Source organism: Myodes glareolus, chromosome 8 (genome assembly GCF_982192425.1).
Source record: "Myodes glareolus chromosome 8, mMyoGla1.1, whole genome shotgun sequence".
In the NCBI taxonomy this organism is placed as follows: domain Eukaryota; kingdom Metazoa; phylum Chordata; class Mammalia; order Rodentia; family Cricetidae; genus Myodes; species Myodes glareolus.
Window position 1 is genome coordinate 73010382 of NC_142033.1, and position 21375 is coordinate 73031756.

Genomic DNA, 21375 nt, shown 5'->3' on the forward strand with positions numbered 1-21375 from the left:
CAGCTAACTTCAGGGAACTGCTTTCTTTGTTAAGAGCCATGACATGCTCAGAATACCCAGTATCTGGCACTGCTCTCTGTTTCCTGCATCCTTGTCCCCTCAAGGGGGACACTGAGGTTCCCGAGGCCTCCTCTCTATTTGCTGGATCCTGCTAGACATAGCCGTGCTCAGACGTGGGCTGTCCCGGGTCAATGTGCAATCTCCTCTGCGTTTCAGGTAGCTGTGGAATGCTGTTGTGTAAGTAGGCTCTACCCAATGGTTGCCATACACTCATACTGCAAGTGTACTGATTGTTTGCAATTCAGATCTAACTGACCATCCCATATCTACTAAATATATCATCCTATGTCTTGATAAATCTGGTAGGTTTCATTTGAATCATCTGAGTGTTAATTAATACGAATTGCTGGGACACACTCCAGAGTTTCTGATTCAGTAAGTCTTGGTTAGGACTAGAAAAAAACGTGTTTCTAACAAAGGTACGAGCCTTGCTGGTGCTACTGCCCTGGGTACCTGGGGGATGATATGATTGTATCATAATTTCAAAAAGTAAATATTAAAAAAGGAAAGATAAAAAAAAAGTAATTTTTTTTTTCAGAGAAACTTACCGGCCACCACACCATACTTCGGCCTGCCAGGAAGAAGCCTCCAACTGTCCCGCGGTTAGTGGAGAACATTGCCTGAGGGAGAGAGGGTCAAACCTTTAACAGGAAAGTAGAAGAGCAACGCTGCCAACGGAAGGATGTACCCCTTCCCACGGGCGTGTCCTTGTGTCCAGTCCACTCTCTGAAGCACTTTTCACACCTATCTTCCTGCCCCCCTTCCACGGGCGTGTTCTTGTGCCCATTCCACTCTCTAAAGCACTTTTTACGCCTATCTGCCGCCCCCTTCCCGCCACAGCCTCAGCGCATTCACAGGAAGGAGCTCACAGATGCTCGCTCACGTTTGATGGACAGGGAAACTGAAGCTCTGCAGGTAGCCTACCATGTGACTTTGAGCAAGTCACCACTCCTGGACCTGTTCCCTTGTTTTGTTTGTATGTTAAACAGGGGGAGTGGATGTTTTTGTATCTTTTTTATGTGCACACCAAAGTGTAATGAAATATTCTACCTTTAAGTAGTACTAACGGGTATGTAAATTATATCTCAATAAAGCTGTTAAGAAAAAATTAAAATGTCATAAGAACCTAAAGGGTTAACACTTAGTCCTACTTAAAAGACAAGATGTTCAAGCTCAATTCAACTCTTTACTCTCTGAATACACATAGGCGCTCGATAGGGTCGTTAGTTTCCAAATTTTGTGACTGAGTTGAGAGGGCAGGAAGGAAGTCCTGATGGCAAGAAATGCTTCACACAGAGGCAGTGCTTTCCCAAGTCTTGAAGGAAAGGTGGGGTTTTGTTAATCTGGGGAGGGGGAACAGAGAGGGGATGGGGAAACTTCAGACTTCAGGAGAAGCAGAGTAGGGTTGAGGTAGTGCGGCACACAGTGTGGGCAAACAATGCTGGCTGTGGAGCCTGGCTGAGACAAATGAATGTGGACAGGGTGAAAAGGGAGACAGAATCACGGCTCTCAAATGTCGGGCCAAAAGCACAGTCTTTTTTCTCAGAAATGGGGAGTTACTGAAGGTTTGGGACCTGAGTAATAGCATCTATCTCCAAAACATGAGGAGCAGACTTTCTCAGCTCCTTTGAAATTGGCACCGCTCCATCTGCAGTCATTCCCAGCCCAGCCTTTGGCTCAGTGCCATTGGCCTGGCTTCTAGGTCCCCACCCCCCTTCTCTGTCACTGCCTCCTTTCCAGACACTGTTAATGACTGATAGTGGCTTTGCTCTTATCAGTGGTCTAAAGAAATTAACCTCTGACATCATTCCTGCAGCAAACGTGTGTGCAACAGGTACACCCTTATAGATGAGCAGACTGCACAGCAGGGATTGGAAACCTTTGGGAAGTATGGCCTTTATGCATCCCGTCAATCAGAGAAGATGTTGTGAGTATCTTTGGGTGTCAGGAAGTAGCAACGAGAACACTCAAGTCTTTCCAGACTCCTGGCAGTGCCCTTTCTCCCACAGCCATACTCTGAAGACTCGGTGGTGGTCTTCCTGGGAATAGCAAGGTGGCAAACAGACCCAAGGAGCAGAGAAGGCAGCTGCCACTGAGTTAGAAATAAATACTAAAAATTTAGGCTCTAGAAATTAACTGGGGGCAATCACTCTGGAGCCAATTCTGAAGTTAGAAACCAAGGAACAGAACAAGTGCCAACAATGACAAGATCAGATATCGGCACCTAGAATTACAATCATTCCAAACCCAGATGTTTACTCACCAGTGTCAAAACACAATCAATAGCAACCAGGACCACTGCAACCCAGCAACCCCACCCTGCTACTCACAGACAACTCTCAACATCAACGATATCGATTCCCCATGAAAAGGACACAAGCTAACAGAATGGATGCAAAAACAGGATCTTTCCTTCTGCTACATCGAAGAAACTCACCTTACCATCAAGAATAGACATCATATCAGAGTAAAAGGATGGAAAAAAACATTCCAAGCAAATGCGCCAAGAAACAAGTTGGTGTAGCCATTTTAATACCTGACAAAATAGACTTTAAGCCAAAACTAATCAAAAGAGATAGAGAACATCACTACATACTCATCAAAGGAAAAATCCACCAGGACATTGCAATTCCTAATGTCTATGCACTATAAACAAGGGCACCCAAGTTCATAAAAGAAACACTACTTCAGCTTAAATCACATATTGACCCTACACACTGACAGTGGGAATGTCAATATCCTATTCTTGTCAATAGAAAGGTCATCGGGACAAAAACTAAACAGAGAAATGCTGGACCTAACTGACATCATAAACCAAACTGACCTAGCAGGTATGTACACAATATTTTACCCAAACAGAAACATACTTTCTTCTCAGCAGTTCAGGGAACTTTCTCCAAAATTGACCACGTAGTTGGACACAAAGGAAGACACAAATGATACAAGACAACTGAAAAGGCTCCCTGCATCCTATCTGACCAGCGCAGGTTACAGCAGGCTAGCAACAACAGAAACAACAGAACGTTTTCAAGCTCGTGGAGACTGAAGAGCTCACTTGTGAATGAAAGATGCGTGAAGACAGAAATTAGGAAAGAAAGTAAAGACTTTCTAAAGTTGAATGAAATGAAAACACAACGTGCCCAAGCTTATGAGAAACAATAAAGACAGGTCCAAGAGGCAAGTTCGTAGGACTAAATAACTACATTAAAAAATTGGAGAAATCTCTTATAAATAACTTAACAGTACACCTGAAAACCCTAGAACAAACAGAAGAAATTATACCCAAAATAATTAAAAGGCAAAAATAATCACTCAGGGTCGAAATCAATAAAACAGAAAAAAATATAAAGAATCCAAAAAATCAAGAGTTGATTCTTTGAGAAAAATCAATATAATTGACAAACTCAAAGCCAACCTAACTAAGAGGTGGAGAGAGAAAATTCAAATGAACAGAATTAGAGGCAAAAAGAGCAACATAACAATAGACATCAAGGAAATCCAGAGAATTATAAGGATAAACTTTAAGAACATGTACTATACCAAATTGGAAAATCTAAAAGAAATGGATATTTTCTTGATATATACCATTTACCAAGGTTAAAGCAAGATCAGATAAAAATTTTAAGCCTACCTATAGCCCCTAGTGAAATGGAAGCAGTCTTTAAAAGTCTCCTTCCTGCCAACAAAAAAGCCCAGAAACAGACGATGTTAGTGCAGAAATTTACCAGACTTTCAAAGAAGAGTTGATGTCAGTACTCCTCAAATAATAATTCCACAAAACAAAAACAGAAGGAATATTGCCCAATTCATTTTATGAGGTCACAGTTTCCCTGATACCCAAACCACATAAAGACCCAACAAAGAAAGAGAATTAGAAACTAATTCCTTCAAGAACATAGGGGCAAAAATACTTGTAAACTAAATCCAGGAAAATATCAAAAAGATCATCCACCATGATCAAACAGACTTTATTCCATAGATGCAGGAATGGTTTAACATATGTAAATCTACAAATGTAACCCACAATATAAAGAGACTGAAAGACAAAAGCAACATGATCATTCCATTAGATATAAAATAGGACCTTGACAAAATCCAACACCTCTTCATGATAAGAGTGCTAAAGAGATTAAGGATACAAGGGACACACCGCTACATAAATAAAGGCAGTTCACAGCAAGTTCATAGCTAGCATCAACTCAAATGGAGAGAAACTTAAAGCAACTTCACTAAAGTCAGGAACAAAACAAGGTTGTACACTCTTTCCACAAATATTCAACATAATACTAGCAGTCTTAGTTTGGAAAACTAAAGGAGATCAAGGGGGCCAAAGTATCTTGAATTGCAGATGATGTGATAATATGTATGTTACCCTAAAAGTTCCACCAGGAATCTCTGACAGCTGAAAAACACCTTCAGCAAAGTAGCAGAATACAAAATTAACATACAAAAGTCAGTAGCCCTCCTATATATAAATGACAAAAGAACTGAGAGAGAAATCAAGGATATAACACCTTTCACAATAGCCTCAAATAATGTAAAATACCCTGGAGTAACTCTAACCAGGCTAGTGAGAGACTTTTATGATAAAAATTTTAAGACATTGAAGAGAGAAATTGAAGATGACATCAAAAGATATAAAGATCTCTCATCTGGCAAATCATTAGGAATAGAAAAGGGAAAATGGCCATCAAACCAAAAGCAATCTACAGATTCAATGCAATCCCCATCAAAATTCCAACACAATTCTTCACAGAATGTTGTGGGACAATGGTCTGTACCCTGTTACTTGTATTTTAAATAAATGCTGATTGACCAGTAGCCAGGCAGGAAGTATAGGCGGGGCAACCAGACAGGAAGTAGAGGCAGGGCAATGAGAATTCTGGGAAGAGGGAAGTTGCAGTCTGCAGTCCTCACCCAGACAGAGAGGAAGCCAGACATAGAGCAAGCAAAATGTGACTGCCTTGCCAAAAAAGGTAACAAGCCACGTGGCTAACACAGACAAGATTTATGGGCTAATATAACTTATAAGAGTTAATAAGAAGCCTGTGCTACTAGGCCATTCAGTTTATGATTAATGAAGGCTTCTGTGTGATTTCTTTGGACTGAACTGCAAGGACCAGGTGGGACAAAAACTCAGTCAAAAGCAGAACTAGAAAGAACAATTTTTAGCTTCATGTGGAAACACAAAAAACTCCGGATAACTAAAGCACTCTTAATGATTTTCATTAAGGTTACTGGAGAACTGTCACCATCCCTCATCTCAAATTGTACTACAGATCAATAGTAATAAAACCCACACTATGGACACCTGGTTTTTGATAAGGAAGCCAGAAATACACACTGGAAAAAAGACAGCATCTTCAACAAATGGTACTGGTCAAAATAGACGGCTGCATGTAGGAGATGCAGAGAGAGCCGTCCCTGTCATCTTGTACAAAACTCTACTCCAGACCTCAACACGAGGACAGATACACTGAATCAGGTAGAAGAGAAAGTGAAGGACAGTCATTGAACTCATTGGTACAGGAGACGACTTTCTGAACAGAACACTGAAAGCACAGGCACTAAGGGCAATAATTAATAAATGGGGCCTCAGGAAACACAAAAGCTTATGTATGGCAAAGAACACCATCTCTCTGAAGAAGAGACAGGCTATGGAATGGGAAAAGATTTTTAACAAGTACAGATCCTTTATAGGGCTAATATTCAAAATATAGAAAGAACTAAAAACACTAAGAATCAAGAAAGCAAAACAAAAAGCATTAAAAATGTGGTACAGATCTAAACAGAGAATTCTCAGAAGAGGAAACTCAAATGGCCGAGAAGCACTTAAAGAAATGTTCAATGTCGTTAGTCATCAGGGAAATGCAAATCGAAACTACTTGAGGATTTCATCTTACACAAATCAGAATGTCCAAGACCAATAAAGCAAGTGACAGCTCATACTAATGATGATTTGGAGCAAGGGAAACTCATCCATTACTGGTGGGAGTACAAGCTTGTACAGTCACTATGGAAATCAAGGTGGCTGTTCATTACAAAGATAGGAATCACTCTACCTCAAGATCCAACAATTTCACTCTTGGGCACATGTACAAAGGATGAATCATCTACCACAGAGACACTTGTGCAACTATGTTCATTGTTACTCTATCATAATAGCCAGAAATTGGAAACAACCCAGATATCCACCAACAGATGAATGAATAAGAAAAGTTGGTACATTTACCCAGTGGAATATTACTCAACCATTATAAAAAATGAAGTCATGAAATTCTCAGGTAAATGGACAAACTAGAAGAAAATCATCCTGAGTGAAGTAACCCAGATCCAGAAAGAAAAATATGCTATGTATTTGTTTATATGTGGATGGTAGCTGGTAAATTGATGAACAAACAGCTAGAGTTTAACTACAGCAGTGAGGTTGAGAGGAAGGGACTAGAGGGTGAGGTAGGTATCTCCCTAGAAGGGGGAATTGAAGAGACAATGAAGGATAGAGGCTGGGAAGGGGGACTGGACTGAGGGAATCAAACAGGAAGCAGGAGGGAAGAAGGGGCAATGGAGGGAATACAGGGAGAGACAGCTAAAGCTAAGGGCCGTTTGAGAGCTCACATGGAAACCTAATGCAATAGAAGCTTCCTAAATTATGTACATAGATGAAGGTTCTAAAATGAAATCACCAAATAACAGGGTGACCTAACTGGATATTTCTCATCACCAAATGAAGTTTCCGGTACCAGGAATGGGTTATATTGAAATGAGTTCGTGGCCAAAGAGGTCCCATGTGAATCCCTAAACCCAGGCTATTGCCAAGGCTACTGTTGGTTCTCCACCAACTGACAGTAAGACCCTATTGCTGGAGAAAATACCTACACAACTCATTGAACACAGAGAAGCTGAGCTGGTGCCTACCTACAGTTTCACCCCTGCAGACTAGTGCTCACAGTACGAGAAGGTACTCTGCACGCCTCCAAAGGAGAAAGGTAAACCCCAACCCATCTATAAGCCTTCAGTAGACAGCGGTGCCCTGCCTGCATACACTGGTGTACTAGTGACACAAAACTGTGGCCAGTTAACTAACCAGCCAATCTGTGATTGGATTTAAATCTATTCCGTGAGATGGAACGCATGCCCAGCACTGTCAAGAACCTGAGACCAGATTGGCCGAACACTACTGTTCTGCTAAAGGAGCATAGCAATCAATGACTCCTAACAACACTCTGCTCTGCTCACAGGTGTCCTTCTCAGTCATCAGAGAAGCTTCCTCCTGCAGAAGCTGGGAACAAATACAGAGACCCATGCCAGACAATGAGAGACCTTGGAACACTCAGCCCTAGAAGGTAGATCTCCATCAGATCATTCCCTGCAGGGCTGAGGGAACTCCATGTAAGTGGAGGCAGAAAGGGTGTAAGAACCAGAGGGGATGAAAGACACAAGGACTCAAGCCCTTCTTGTCAGGGGCCATGAGAAGCAGGTGGCAACTAGTATAGATGTCAGCCCACTAGAGGTATGGTTATCTGACAGAGGATTAATCCTGTTCAGACGGGGTCTGCTGGACCATCGACTCTGGAAACTGTTGCTCACTTTGGTGAAGCAGCTTGGTGTCTCTCTATACCTGCATTGTAGACTGTAATCTCATGGGATGTGTATATGTAATCTCATGACTGCATCTAAATTTTATGGGACTTGTCTGTGGTGGTTAGGAGGATGATCTTTCACTTAGCTATACAGTTTTCATACACAGAATATATGCTGGGGCAAGCTTCATAACTGGATCTATTTGTCCCACAAAACAAGGACACTGAAAAGCCCGGCTTGTTCTTTGGCTGACTGGGTGACTTACCCCACTCCAAGAGACCATTGAGAGAATTTAGTCACACAAAACCCTTGACTCCCACAGCTGAATCTCCGCTTCCTTCCCTTAGATACATTAGAAGCCAGCTCCCTGCAGCTATCTTCCATTTGGCAGGGCATGCAGTCAGGAAAGGAGTCTTTCATAAGGGCCACATTTGGGACCTTCATAGATAAAGGGACATCCAAGCTCATTTGAGACGGAGTGTCCTAATTCTCCCATAACTGACTTGGGAAGGTGCTAGCTCCCCTGACCCTCAGCGCTAACCCTAAAGAAAAACCATTCACTCGCTGCACCTACCCATTTTCCCCTTTGCATTTTCTGTCACTAGCCCCTAGTTAATCCTAGAAATGTGCTATTTTAATGAATGCCCTTTACAATTTAGAGCCTATTAAATCAATCTTTCTGCCTCCTAGTGCTGCTCGGGTGGGTGTCTTCCTAGCCACGCCTCTCTGAACTGAATCTCCTGGGACAGCTCCCATCTGCTTTATGACCCTGAGAGAAACACTGGATTTGTAACCTTGTGATTACCAGAGAACTGCCTTTGTTTGGTGTGTGTGTGTGTGTGTGTGTAAACTGGAAACTTTTTAAAACAAAAAGAGAGCAGGTTGAGAAGAATAAAAAGCATGATTCTAAGAGCGAATGTGGGAACTCCTTCAGTCACTCCTTAGACTAAGAATTAGATTCTAAGTCCTTGGCTGCCCTGAGGCAACTGCCCTGAGTTTTGGCAGGAAGTCAGTAGCTGGACTCTGCTGGCCCTCGACACCTTCTAGACACAAGGCTGGCACACATAGGAACTCACAAGCCTGAGGCAGCGCACACGACCTGCACAGGTCTGCACCAGATGGGTCCTAGAGCTGAAAGGAGGAGTGGACACACGCCTCCATCCCCAACCCAGAAGCTGTCTACAGTTGATAGCCACGTGCAAATGAACAATTAGCTTCCTCCAAGGGAGTCTCACTGGGGAAACAAACCACTCTTAAGGGCAGGCCCCATGCCCAGCAGTGGATATCAATACAGAATTAGCTCAGTAGCAAGTTTGGAGAGTCTTTGTCTCACATATTATGTCGGGCATTTTTCTACCCCACAGGTCCTTTGCTTACATATTGTGTCTTCCAGTTTTGTGTTTTTAGGGGATCCCTGTGTACTTTTATGTCCGTGTGTGCTGTGTACTCTCTCTTTGGCTCTTTTTCTTGTTGGTTGCTCTGTCCTATTCTGATTTGTTTGTCTTGCTTTATCTTATTGTACTTTATTAGCATCCATATTTTATTAACCTCTCCTTATCTCTTTCAGAACAGGACTTGGCTCCAACATAGAATTTCCTGGTGCTCCTTTTCAATTAAACTGCACATGTTGTATTTCTTTTTGCCCCGCTTGCTCCTTTAAAATGTAGACCTACATAAGAGCGATGGCCAACAAGCATCTGAGCAATCAGAGTTGATATCAGAATGGCTTGATCTCCCCAGCAAAATTACATGCTATCATCCAATTTAGCTCCGGGCAGATTCTTGGAACAAGGGCAGAAAACAGCCACATTCTTTCCAAAATCTCACACTAGTTCCCAGTCCCAATGGATCTCCACCATCTGCACAGCCCTCAGCACTGCTGAATCATAACTTCGTTCAGGGAGATCTTGATCATCCATCTTTTCTATAAAATATCACATTGGTCCACTCTATTATGACACGTGGCTGAATGGACCAGTATTGATAAGGCATATGTGCATCAGAGGATGGAGAATATCCAACCAAAACTTTATCTCAATGAAATTTCCGGGAGTCCAGTGGTATGGGGCATGTAGAGATAATCCTTTTCTAAGGTGAAAGATTAAGTTATTGTACCTGGATCCACCCATAACCGAGAAAGAAGTTCAAGGCTTAGTAGGCCTATTTAGGTTCTTCTGAAAGCACATTCCTCACTTGGGTGTGTAGCTCTGGCCCATCTACTCAAGCTCTGAAAGCCACTAGCTTTGAGTGGAGCCTGGAACAAAGAGATGGCTCAACACATCCAGGCTGCTGTGCAGGCTGCTGGACCACTTGGACCATGTGGTCCAGCAGACCCGATGGTACTTGAAGGGTCAAAGTCAGATAGGGATGCTGTTTGGAGCCTTTGGTAAGCCTTCATGTGAGAATCACAGAAGAGCCCTTTGGGATTTTGAAGAAAGGCACTATGATAATCTGCAGACAACTATTCTCCCTTTGAGAGACAGCTCTTGGCCTGCTATTGGCCCTTCATGGAAACTGAATGTTTGACAATTGTCCACCAAATCACTCATGAGCTGGGTGTTATCTGCCCCATCAAGCCATAAAGTAAGATGTGCTCGGCAACAGAGGCAGAGACAGTGAATCTCTGAGAGTCTGAGGCCAGCCTGACCTACAAAGTGAGTTCTGAGACAGCCAGGGCTGTGTAGAGAGACTTTACACACACATGCACAAGAAAGAAAGAAGGATAGGAAAGAGTGAAGGAAGAAAAGAAGGAAGGAAGGAAGAGATGGAGGGAGGGATGGAAGGAAGGAGGAGGAAAAAAGAAAGAAAACTAGGGTGTTGGGTCCTCAGAGTGAAGATCCAGGTGTGGCTTTCCAACTCAAGCGGTCCATGATGCTAAGAACTCAAAAGCCATTCCAACTATTGATCAATGATCCTACTGATTCAAATAGTCAGGGTCTTAATAACAAGCAATCATCTGATTAGGCCAAAATAAAATGGGTTTGAGGGCTGAGGAGATGACTCAGAGGTCAAGAGCACCGACTTTTTCCAGAGGACAAATGTGGCAGCTCACAATAATCTGTAACTTCAATTCCAGGTGACCTGACATCCTCTTACGACTTCATAAAACACTATGTACGTCTGGTACATAGACATGTATGTGGGCAGCACACCTGTATACATAAAATAATAAATTAATAATAATAAATTTTTATAAAGAGAAGAACATGGGTCTGATGGTAGATGCTTCAGATTTTGTGTGTTCTATTAACGTGTTATTTTATTCTGCCTTATTCTATTATGCTTATAACCCTCTAAAAGTGTAGCATTTATTCTTGTTCATGAGCCATGCAAAAATGGGCTGTGGGTCAAGACTGGGCCATTTACTGTAGTTTAGAACAGCTCTGATTTGGGTTGGTAGCATCTCCCAGCAAGAATAAGGTTAGTGTTTCAATTTAAAAGGATATAAAGTCCCCTTAAGAAGCAACAAGAAATAGTGAAGAAAAGGGAAATAAATATCAAACAGGTAATAGGGCAAGGCTCAAAAATAATCAATTAAGAACAATGTTGAAAGAATATAGAGCCCACATAGGTAGTGCTGGCATGGATGGGGATGCAGATGAAGGAACAGTAACTATGGGTGATTTTCTAAGCCGAGGCACACAGTGGGTTGGGGTGAGTCTGTGCAGCCCAGAAATCATTCAGAGACCAGAATGTCCATCCCTAATTCAAGCCTTAGCACATTGGTAGGATAAAGAGGAGTGTTAACTGGAAGACATCCATCGTGTCAAATGAGCAAGGACCAGAAGCACTGGTTAATAGGAGAAGATTAAACATAGACAAATACTAACAGGTGCGTTAAGTAGCATTTTAACAGGACGAGTGACCCTGGTTCACACATATTTCAAAAGTGCAAACACCATAAAAATTGTAAACACTCGCAGGACTTGGGGGGGGCGCTAAAATGAATCTGGGTAAGAGCAGAGATGATCAGTGCCTGGAAAGGGGGCCATCTGGTGTAACTAGCAAGTGGTGGATTCACATCTTGGCTCCACCATCTACCAGTCTGAACTGGAGGGGAGAGGCAGAAAGCAAGCACCATGCTTGAGGGCCTGGGGTCAAGGCAAGGATCAAGACACCTGAGTTCCCGGAACAGTCCCAGGGATTGCAAAACCTTAGCCAATCCACAATTGCCTGTGACTTCAAGTTTCTCTTTTGTAAAATTATAATTGGCCTTCCTGTTCTCCCTGTTTCGTGACTTTTTGTGGGAAAGTGCATTACCCAGCTTACCATTTGTGTCCATTTTACTTGAAAAGACAAACATTATCCAGGGCATGGAACACACACCCTGCAAGATTATTGACCCTAAGGTCAATAATAAGAAAAGCTTCCTAGAATCATAAAGACCTCTCAGATTCACATCACAGTATTTGGGGGAGGGAATCCTAAGAACATGCCCATTTTATACTAGGATAAACTGAGGCTGGGGGGGGGGGTTCGTTCTTCATCATCTAGTTCAGCTGCATGAGAACAAGTACTAAAGGTGAGTATTCTAGAGTATTCTAGACACCTGCTTGTTAGGAAGACAGGTGTAGTGCTCAAGAGTGAGCCGCGCTGACACAAGAGTGACACCCAGAAGTCTCTCTGTTACATGTGGTTTCTACAATTCCGAAACAAACAAAAGAGCCCATGCTCCCTCCCTTCCTCCCCGATATAGCTATGTCTACAAAAAGGCTAATGCCCACCATCCTTTCGTAACTCAAGAGCCCACAGCGGCCTCCACAGCAAATTCAACCTTTATAAAGAGGTGGCTGAAAAGTTGCACGCTCTGTCTAGCTGTTAGTTGTGCCAGCATCATAAATGAACTTTCCGAGTTCCGGGCTTTGAAGAACAAGTTTCTCTGGTTTGGTGTGTCCCCAGAGTCCCAAAAGGAGACACATGTACTTCCGTCTCCCCAGGACCAGGCCACTCTGCTCACTGATTCCTTCCTCATGGCTAATCCCAGAGGTCCTCTAGAATCCCACCATACAAAGCTAACCCTTCCCCAGGAGGGGGCACTGATCAGACATAGGCTGCCTCATGCACCTGCTACACAGAGGCTGCACTGTTCTGGCTCTAAATTGTTTCTTTCCCATTGGAAACTGGATTCTTCAGAAGTAGGACAGTACCCACCTGCCCTGGGCCCTCGCTGCAGCTCCAAGATGTCCCTTTTCTGTCCTCCACATTGTATCTGATCCCTGTGATCTCTGACTTCCCCCTCAGATGGGGATCTTCCCTGGGCCTTCCTGACAGGCCCCCTTGGCACCCTCTACGATCCTACACACAAGCTTCCTGTTCTCTGAACTCCTCCCCAGCATTCCAGGACATTCCCACTCCCTTCTCTAGACCTATAAGACCATCTTGGCCCTTCGTGGTTCAGCAAAACCATGTCATCTCTTTGCACCGGCTCATGCCACACAGTAGCCCTGGCCTCTTCAGTCTATGTCCCAGTCCCGCACATACCCACAGTCCGACAGCCATCACCACCACGAAGTAGATGACAATGACTGAGATGTCAGCCGCATTGCGAATGCGCTCATAAGACGGTATGGGTGAATCTGTGGCAGTGACCGCGGGGCTCAAGGTGATACTGTCCATGGCGGTGGCGAGGAGTCCCTCTGCCTCACTGGCTCACCGGGGCCGCTCACTCCTTATAATGCCTTTGAGTTAATGATCAGCCCCGAGGGAGCGGACTCGCGACAGAGGGGCTGCGCGGCAGTAATGCTGGGCCCCTGTCGCTGCTGCACGCTGCACCGCACCGTCTTGAAGCAGCTCCCGGTGTGCCCAGTTGAAAGAGGAGTCAGCAAAGCTGCAGGAGAAACTGCGAGGCGGGCGACCGCCCGCAGGTAAGGGCTGCTCAGTGAGCAGGGAGGGGCCTGCAGGGGGTGGTGCCCTCCTGGCACAAAAGTCCTCTGTACTCCCGCAGAGGGCACCTCGCGTAGTTGCCACGCCTGGACTGCCGCATCCTTCGTGGAGCAGAAAAGGAAGGGCTGCACAGAGGGCCCGAAACACCTGGAGCCAGCGGAGTACACTCTGTGACTCACCTGTGGCAGGTGCCTTTGAAACAGACCAGGCGTTTCTGCGAGCGTGGCTTCTCCGTGTGAAAAATGAGTGCAGGACATTTCAGAGAACTCAGCCAAGTTTTGGTTTCCTGAAGAATATTCTCAGGAGGATGAATTCGCTGGGGCAAACTCAATACAAATCTCTTGGCCACCAGCAGCAAACTCACCCGTTCCTGACTTCTCCACAGCCTGCAATCCCCAGGAGCGGTGCAGTCCCCAATGGAAGAAGAAGATGAAAAAACAAAAACAGACTTGGAGAAGAGGGGTCTCGCCAGAGACATTTTTTTGTCCTGTGTCTTCACCTAAATGATTCAACCCATCACAGATGGAAATACTTTTGTGCTGAATTTGTACAGGCTATTTTCCTTGCGATTCCCTAGACAATATTGTATAACAGCTTTACATAGCTTGTGCACGGTAGTCAGTGCTACACTTAATCCAGAGACGATTTAAAGCACATGAGAGGACATACATGGGTTGTGTGCATGATTATATAATTGTGCCATTGTATGCAAAAGACTTGAATTTCAATATTGATGGGATCCTGGAACCAAGCCCCCTCAGACAACAAGGGACAATTTGTAATGTACTTTGAAACCCTTTTAAAGTGAGAGATGTCTGGGTATGGTGGCACATTTCTGATCCCAGCACTCAGGGGACAGAGTCAAAGGGATTATGATTGGTGACTAGGCTATTCTTATGGTAAGACCCTGAATCAAAAGAGTAAAACATACAGACAAAAAGATGCTGGAGAATCTCTTTCCAAGAACTCATCAAACCCTGGACATTTGGACGGGTGTATGAGCCACAACCCGGGGCTCAGATCACACACAGTGAGCCAAGAGCTGCGCTGGCCCTGCAGCCGGGGCCAGGTCAGAGCATCCTGCAGAGGGAGGACTTCTAGAAATTAATTCCCATCCTAGCTTTGCATGGGGTAACACATCTGCAACATCTTTAGCTTACCTTCCTCAGAGCTCCTCAGGACACTCCCTCAGCCTTTTGGCGGAGCAGAAGGAAAAATGCAAGAATTCACAGCTGGAAGCCAGGGGCCTAGCGGAGTTCAAGCTGGTTCCTCTGCCAAAAGGACTTAGGCACATCACTCCTCTCTCTCAACCTGTTTCCTCTTCAGCCAAATTGCTAGACATTCAGCAGCTGATCTCTAAAAAGACCCTAGTATCAATTCAGACTCTAGCCAGGCTCCTTAGCTCCCTGGCTCTCAGCTTCACCCCTATTTACTGGAGACAAGCTCTGGATGTTTGCATATCAATGCCTGTTAACCTCACTTTAGCCTCAACTTTATCTCCTGCTACATCTCTCCGGGATGAGATTTTCTACTGCTGGATGGTTATTTCTAAAACCAAGAAAGGGAAACACCATCACTGTTATAAAGGATCAGGCTCCTCCCTGGATGCCACCACCCTGTCCCCCAACCCCCATGAGCCCACCAGTGCCTAGCATTCAGGCATATTAAGCTAAACTCTGTCTTCTGAACAAGAGAAGGAGCCCAGAACTTGCTACCTAACTTTGCAGGCACTTGTTTTCCTCGCTTACAAAATGGGGTCAATCATGTCTAAGGCAGATGATTCCGCACATCGAAGGCATCTCAGCACACAGTGAAATACATTTACAATGCTCAAGAACAGGACTGACGTCATCACAATCATCTTCTCTGGACTCAAAGATGAGGGGCTCAGGAACACCGTTGCCCTCACAGAGCTGGAGGTGGGCATGGCCTAGGCACAAATTGTACTTTTGTTTTCACAGTGACCATCCTTGTTTTCCCATGTCATGGACACTAGGACTCAAAACATTAAGTAAATTGCCCCAAGCGCCTGCTGATGAAAATGGCCAAACTGGTATTCAGTCAATGCCCTGTATTTATTTTAACCATTACTGGAGAGAGAGGGGACGGGGCGGGGGACACATCAATAAGTGATGATATTCAGGCCACCTCCAGGCCAGCAGCCCTCTCTCCCTCTGACGTTACTCCCATTTGGCAGTTGAGCCCAATTGTCTACAGGTCTCAGACATTGAAGTGAGCCATTAATTATGAGAAAGACAAGTTAAATTAGGACAGGTCTTTCTAGGAACCATCTTCCAGCAAATATCTTGGTTTGCTGCAAACTCAGAGACTGACGTGAGAGGAAAACAATAAAAAGAGTTCATTGACACTCTATTCCTAGAAAGTCCAGTTCTCTGGAAGTCACACACCAATGTGACTACATATTTTATATGTATTACATCATATTAAGATAATAAGTTTTAATGACATCCAGATGTATTGATATAATTAAGGAAAGCTCTCCAGGCAACTAGAAAATCTTTTCAGGTAACTGGCACTCAACTTGTCTCTACTCCCTCTGTGATAAGAAATAGAGAAGCAAATGCCCAAAAGCCTGCAGGTCCTGGTCCAGGAAACCACATTTGCCACCCTAGAGCCTAGACCCACACCCATCAACTGCCATGATGTGGGAACCAGGAACACAAAAGGCAAGTTACACAGAGAAATCCTATCTCAAAACCACCCCCCCCCAAAATAATCCCTATTTTCATCCTTCTTACATGGGTATCAATTTTTATTTTATATAATTATATTTTTAGTACCTATAATCTGCCGTAACATATAAGCTTTTTGAGGATAATGCTAATGTCTCCTGACCCTCACTGTGGGCTGACACATAGCAGATTCTCAACAAACACTACCTGAGTGGATAAACGACACAAATGACATAAACAGTTACAGTGAGACAGATGCTCTGGCTGTGAAGTAAGGCGAGTCTGACTCAGTCCCTTTAAAGAAGGCAGTGACAAGAATAAAAGGGACAACAAGCAAGGGTCAGTAGGAGTCCCTAAAGCAGCATGGTTGGAGGGCGGTGTGAGAGCACAGAATGTGTGTTCCAGAACTGGAAATACCTGTGGTCTTCATGACTGGACATAACAGCTGGAGACAGGACAGAGACATGGGCAGGCAGTGGATCACAGAGGATCTTCTGCAATACTTAAAACATGTTGTAATCCATTCCATAAAGCTATAGGAAACCAATAAAGGCAGGTCCCTAACCTTCATCCATATCCCCTCAGAGGTGGGCTTCAGACATCTTTGTAGTCCCTAAAATCACATTCACACTGTGGTCGAAAGGGCTCATGACCTTGGTCAGATTCTCAGACTGGCAAAGTAGGTTAAGAACTGGGCTGGAGAGATGGCCCAGTGGTAAAGAGCATGGACTGCTCTTCCGAGGACCTGTGTGAGTCCAGCACCCACATGGCTGTTCACAGCCATCTCAACTCCAGTCACATGGAACCTGACACCCTCTTTTGGCCTCTGCAGACACCAAGCATTCACATGATGCACACACTTGCATGCAGACGAAGCACCTGTATACAGAAAACAAAAATAATTAAATAAATCTTTTAAAAAACAAAATAAATGTCTATATACTACTTATGACAAAAGCAACATTATACATAATGGTCTGTTTTTAAAAAGTAAAAAAAGAACCACCACCTATTCTGACCACACACACCCAAACAATCCCACCTCACCCTGACCCGTGGCTTCATGGTACTCACACAAAACGCGAGCTTCCGTTTCTTGGTTTATTGCTTTTCTCTGTGCAAAGGGCAGCTCTCCTGGGCAGGCTTTGCCTTGCTTACTCTCCTCTGTCTCCTGTGTTAAATACACAAGGCCTTGACAGCTCTTAGTAGTCAACAAATATTTAATAACTCTATAAATCTTATTACAGTTCTCCACTGGAAATAAAGGTGTGTAAGAGTTGGCATCTGATCAATTTTTAGACGTAGGCTTCAACCTCATCGACGGGTTTGTGGTGTGCTACCCTCACCATCGCCTATCCCCAGGTCTTTCTTTTTACAACTCAGACTCTTTGCCTCAACCATGAGGCTGACTGGCTCTCTATACCCTTGCATTTTCCTACATTTTCCTGAGTACAGCCCTCTTTACCATGCAGACCCAGAATTCTCTGTGGCTCAAGTTCCTGAATTTCCATCGAGCCAATCTTTTCTCCTTTGGCTAGCATTCTGGGTCTCCCACGTTTGGTACTGAACGTGGCTTCACTCAGCTTGAGCCCCTCCCTTCCTTACCAGAATTATCACTTGGGGAAATCGCTCCTTCCTGATCAGTGGCACCGAGTCCAAGTGCACAGTCCTCTCTCTTATTGACTCACGCCAGTTGTGGCCGTGAACTAACACAGAATTACTCATCTCGGTAAATATTTTGAAACTCCCTGCAACTCCATGCACCTGCCATCGTTACGACAAGATTAAAGTGATACACTGCCTCGCCCTCCCTGCCCCATCTTCCTCGGCTGCCCCTGGCACCACCATCCTACTTCTGACTGCATGGATTTGACTGCTCTGGATACCTCTTCTAAACAGACTGCAGAATTTGTTGCTTTATGTTTGGTTTGTTTTACTTAATACAGTGTTCCCCAGGCTCAGTCACACTGCAATATCTGTCAGGACATTCTTCCTTTCTGAGACTGAATGACGTTTATTGTATGTCTATACCACATTTTGTTTATCCCTTCCTTCCTTTATGGACACATGGTTAGTTGTCCATGTTTTGACATGTTGTGATTGCCTCTGCTATGAGCATGACTACATAAGCATTCTAATTATATATATATATATATATATATATATATATATATATATATATATATATATATGATTAGGGACTTAGTGGTAGAGGACACACTTAGCATGTGTGAGGCACTGGGTTCAGTCCTCACCACCAAAAGAGGAAAAAGAGAGTAGAATGGCTGAGTAAATGAACAGATGTGTGACTGGACATGTAAACGATAGAGAATAGATGGATAGATAAAAGATGGAAGGGGCAGGTGGCTATAGTGATGGATATGGATGATGGATGCTAGGTGAATGGATGCATAGATGAATAAAAGATGAATAAGCAGAAAAATGAAAGCCTCTGAACTGAGAGTGAGGAAGGCTGCTCCTTATTTTAACTGTGACAGTTTCCACATGCATCAGATACTATTGTAGCAATGGCAGTGCCATTGAATTACAGAGTTTCACAATACTCATAGAGATGAGCAAGCCTGCATTAGCTCACAATCTCATTGGACATGCACTGGCAAAAAAACTGTTTACCTGTCTTTAAGAAGCTGATGACTAAGAAGAATGGGGTTTCCCAAAACAATAACCTTGGGGAAGAAGGAAATGATTCTAGTTGAGTGAAACCGTGTTCAGTGTCAAATATGGAAGAACCAGAATATCAACCAAAGGACAGAAGCTGGATTAATTAAAATGCAAGAGCTTGAGTTACAGAGGAGCCTGGCCATATGTGAATACAAATTGAAGAGTGTAGAGAGAGATTCTGAACCTACCTAGCATGTACAAGATCCTGGTTTGATCCCTAGCACCGAGAAAGAGGGTAAGAGAGAAAGACAGACAGGCAGACACACACACACACACACACACACACACACACACACACACACACACAGAGAGAGAGAGAGAGAGAGAGAGAGAGAGAGAGAACACTAGCTACAGAATTTGTCCATCTATAGTCTTCCTATTCATGACAACTGTAAAGCCCAATGCCAATAGTAAAAGGAACAAAAGTTAAGAATTTCATTAATGTCACGTGGTGGTGGTACTCATCTTTAATTCCAGCACTTGGGAAGCAGAAGCTGGCAGATCTCTACGAGTTTGAGATCAGCCTGGTCTACAAAGGTAGTTCCAGGGTAACCAGGGCTACACAAGAGAAACCTTGTCTCAATAAATAAATAAATAAATAAATAAATAAATAAATAAATAAATAGGGCTGAAGAGATGACTCAGAGGTTAAGAGCACTGACTGTTCTTCCAGAGGTCCTGAGTTCAATTTCCAGCAGCCACATGATGGCTCACAACCTTCTGTAATGAGATCTGGTGCCCTCTTCTGGCTTGCAGGCATCCATGGAGGCAGAACACTGTATACATAAAAGATAGATAGATAGATAGATAGATAGATAGATAGATAGATAGATAGAGAGATAGATAGATAGATAGATAGATAGATAGAGATAGAAACATAGATATATAGATACATAGATCTCCTAAGAAATAAATAAATTTTTTAAAACTGCAAATTAAAAACAACACTCTGCACCTTTTAGAATGGCCGGTAGGTGATCAAACACTGAAAATATTAGATGCTGGGGAGGCTGTGGATAGACAGGGCTTGTTAATTGCTAGTAGGCTGGGCAGTGGTGGTACACACCTTTAATCCCAGACAGAGGCAGAGGGATCTCTGTGAGTTCAGGGCCAACCTAGTCTACAAGAGCTAGTTCCAGGACAGCTCCAAAACTACAGAGAAACCCTGTCTTGGAAAAAGAAAAAAAAATAAAGAAATACAGACTGGGGGCCTAGAGAGATAAAGAAATACAAAATGGAGGCCCAGAGCTATGGTTCGATGGTTAAGAGCATTTATTGCTTTTGCAGAGGGACAGGTTTCAGTTCCCAGCACCCACATGGTGGTTTGCTTGACCCATGACTCCAGTTCCAGAGGACTTGACAGCCTCTTCTGAGTTCTGGGCATACCAGTTCGTCACATGGTACACAGACATGCATGCATGCAAAATACCCATGCACATAACTAAAGTAATCTCTAAAAAAATGCAAAATGGTACAACTACTTCAAACAAGATTGTGATTGTTTCTTAAACAGTTAAACACAATCTTACCATAGGACATGGCATTCAGTCTCTTGGTATTGACCCAAATAAGCTGAAAAAAATGTCCAAAAAGAAAAAAAAAAATCTATCCGGGGACTAGAGAAATGGCTCAGCAATTGGAGTACTTCCTGCTAACAGAGAGCCTGGAGTCTATTCCCAGGCCACATGGTGGTTGACAGCTGCCTATGACTCTAGTTCTACAGTCTCTGGCCTTTGTAGACTCCTGAACACATAGGGTGCACATAAACCCACACGGATACACACACATACACATGAATTAAAAATAAATAAGCCACCACTGAGCCACATCCCAGTCTCGTGCAGTGGTAGAGCTCTTGCCAAGAGTACACGAGGCCCTGAGCTCCATCCCCAGAACTGGCAAAAAAAAAAAAAAATGGGAAAAACTGGGGGCTGGAGAGATGGCTCAGTGGTTAAGAGCATCGCCTGCTCTTCCAAAGGTTCTGAGTTCAATTCCTGGCAACCACATGGTGGCTCACAACCATCTGTAATGAGATCTGGTGCCCTCTTCTGGCCTGCAGACATACACCCTGACAGACTATTGTATACATTATAAATAAATATTTAAAAAATAGGAAAAACTGCATATAGATGTTTATAGCAGCTTTATTCATAACTGCCAAAAATTTGAAAATTACCTAATTGTTGTTGTTCTTTAGTAGGTGAATAAACAAGCAAACTGCAGTGCATTCATACGGTAAGAGTGTGATTTGGAGTGAGAGAAAGCAGAGGAATCTTAAGTGTACATCACAGTTCATCAAAATGGCTCAGTGGGTAAGAGAGCTTCCTCTCAAGGCTTACAACCTGAGTTTGGTCCTCAGCACTCATGTAGTGGAAGGAGAGAACCAGTTCCTCCAAAGCTGTCTTCTGACCTCCACACGCGTACCAAAGCACATGCATATGCGTGTGTGTGTGCGCACACACACACACACACACAC

The 21375-nt window shown here is 43.7% G+C and overlaps 1 protein-coding gene and 1 long non-coding RNA gene across 2 annotated transcripts in view; both read right to left on the minus strand.

The window, feature by feature from the left end:
• LOC146893897 (sodium/glucose cotransporter 1) overlaps positions 1-13521 on the minus strand; it is a 53162-nt gene extending 39641 nt beyond the window's left edge. Inside the window, exons 1-2 of the mRNA XM_087909122.1 lie at positions 13123-13521; positions 609-680 (exon numbers count right to left, since the gene is read on the minus strand). Of these exons, the coding sequence (XP_087765248.1) occupies positions 609-680; positions 13123-13257 (207 nt within the window). The 5' untranslated portion in view covers positions 13258-13521. The remainder of the gene's footprint in view (positions 1-608; positions 681-13122) is intronic.
• Positions 13522-15522: 2001 nt separating this feature from the next.
• On the minus strand, positions 15523-17893 carry LOC148121189 (uncharacterized). The gene is made up of 3 exons (XR_015738503.1): positions 17823-17893; positions 17292-17388; positions 15523-17096 (listed from the first exon to the last, which is right to left on the minus strand). It is a non-coding gene; the product is annotated as an uncharacterized LOC148121189 (long non-coding RNA).
• Between the last annotated feature and the right edge of the window lie 3482 nt (positions 17894-21375).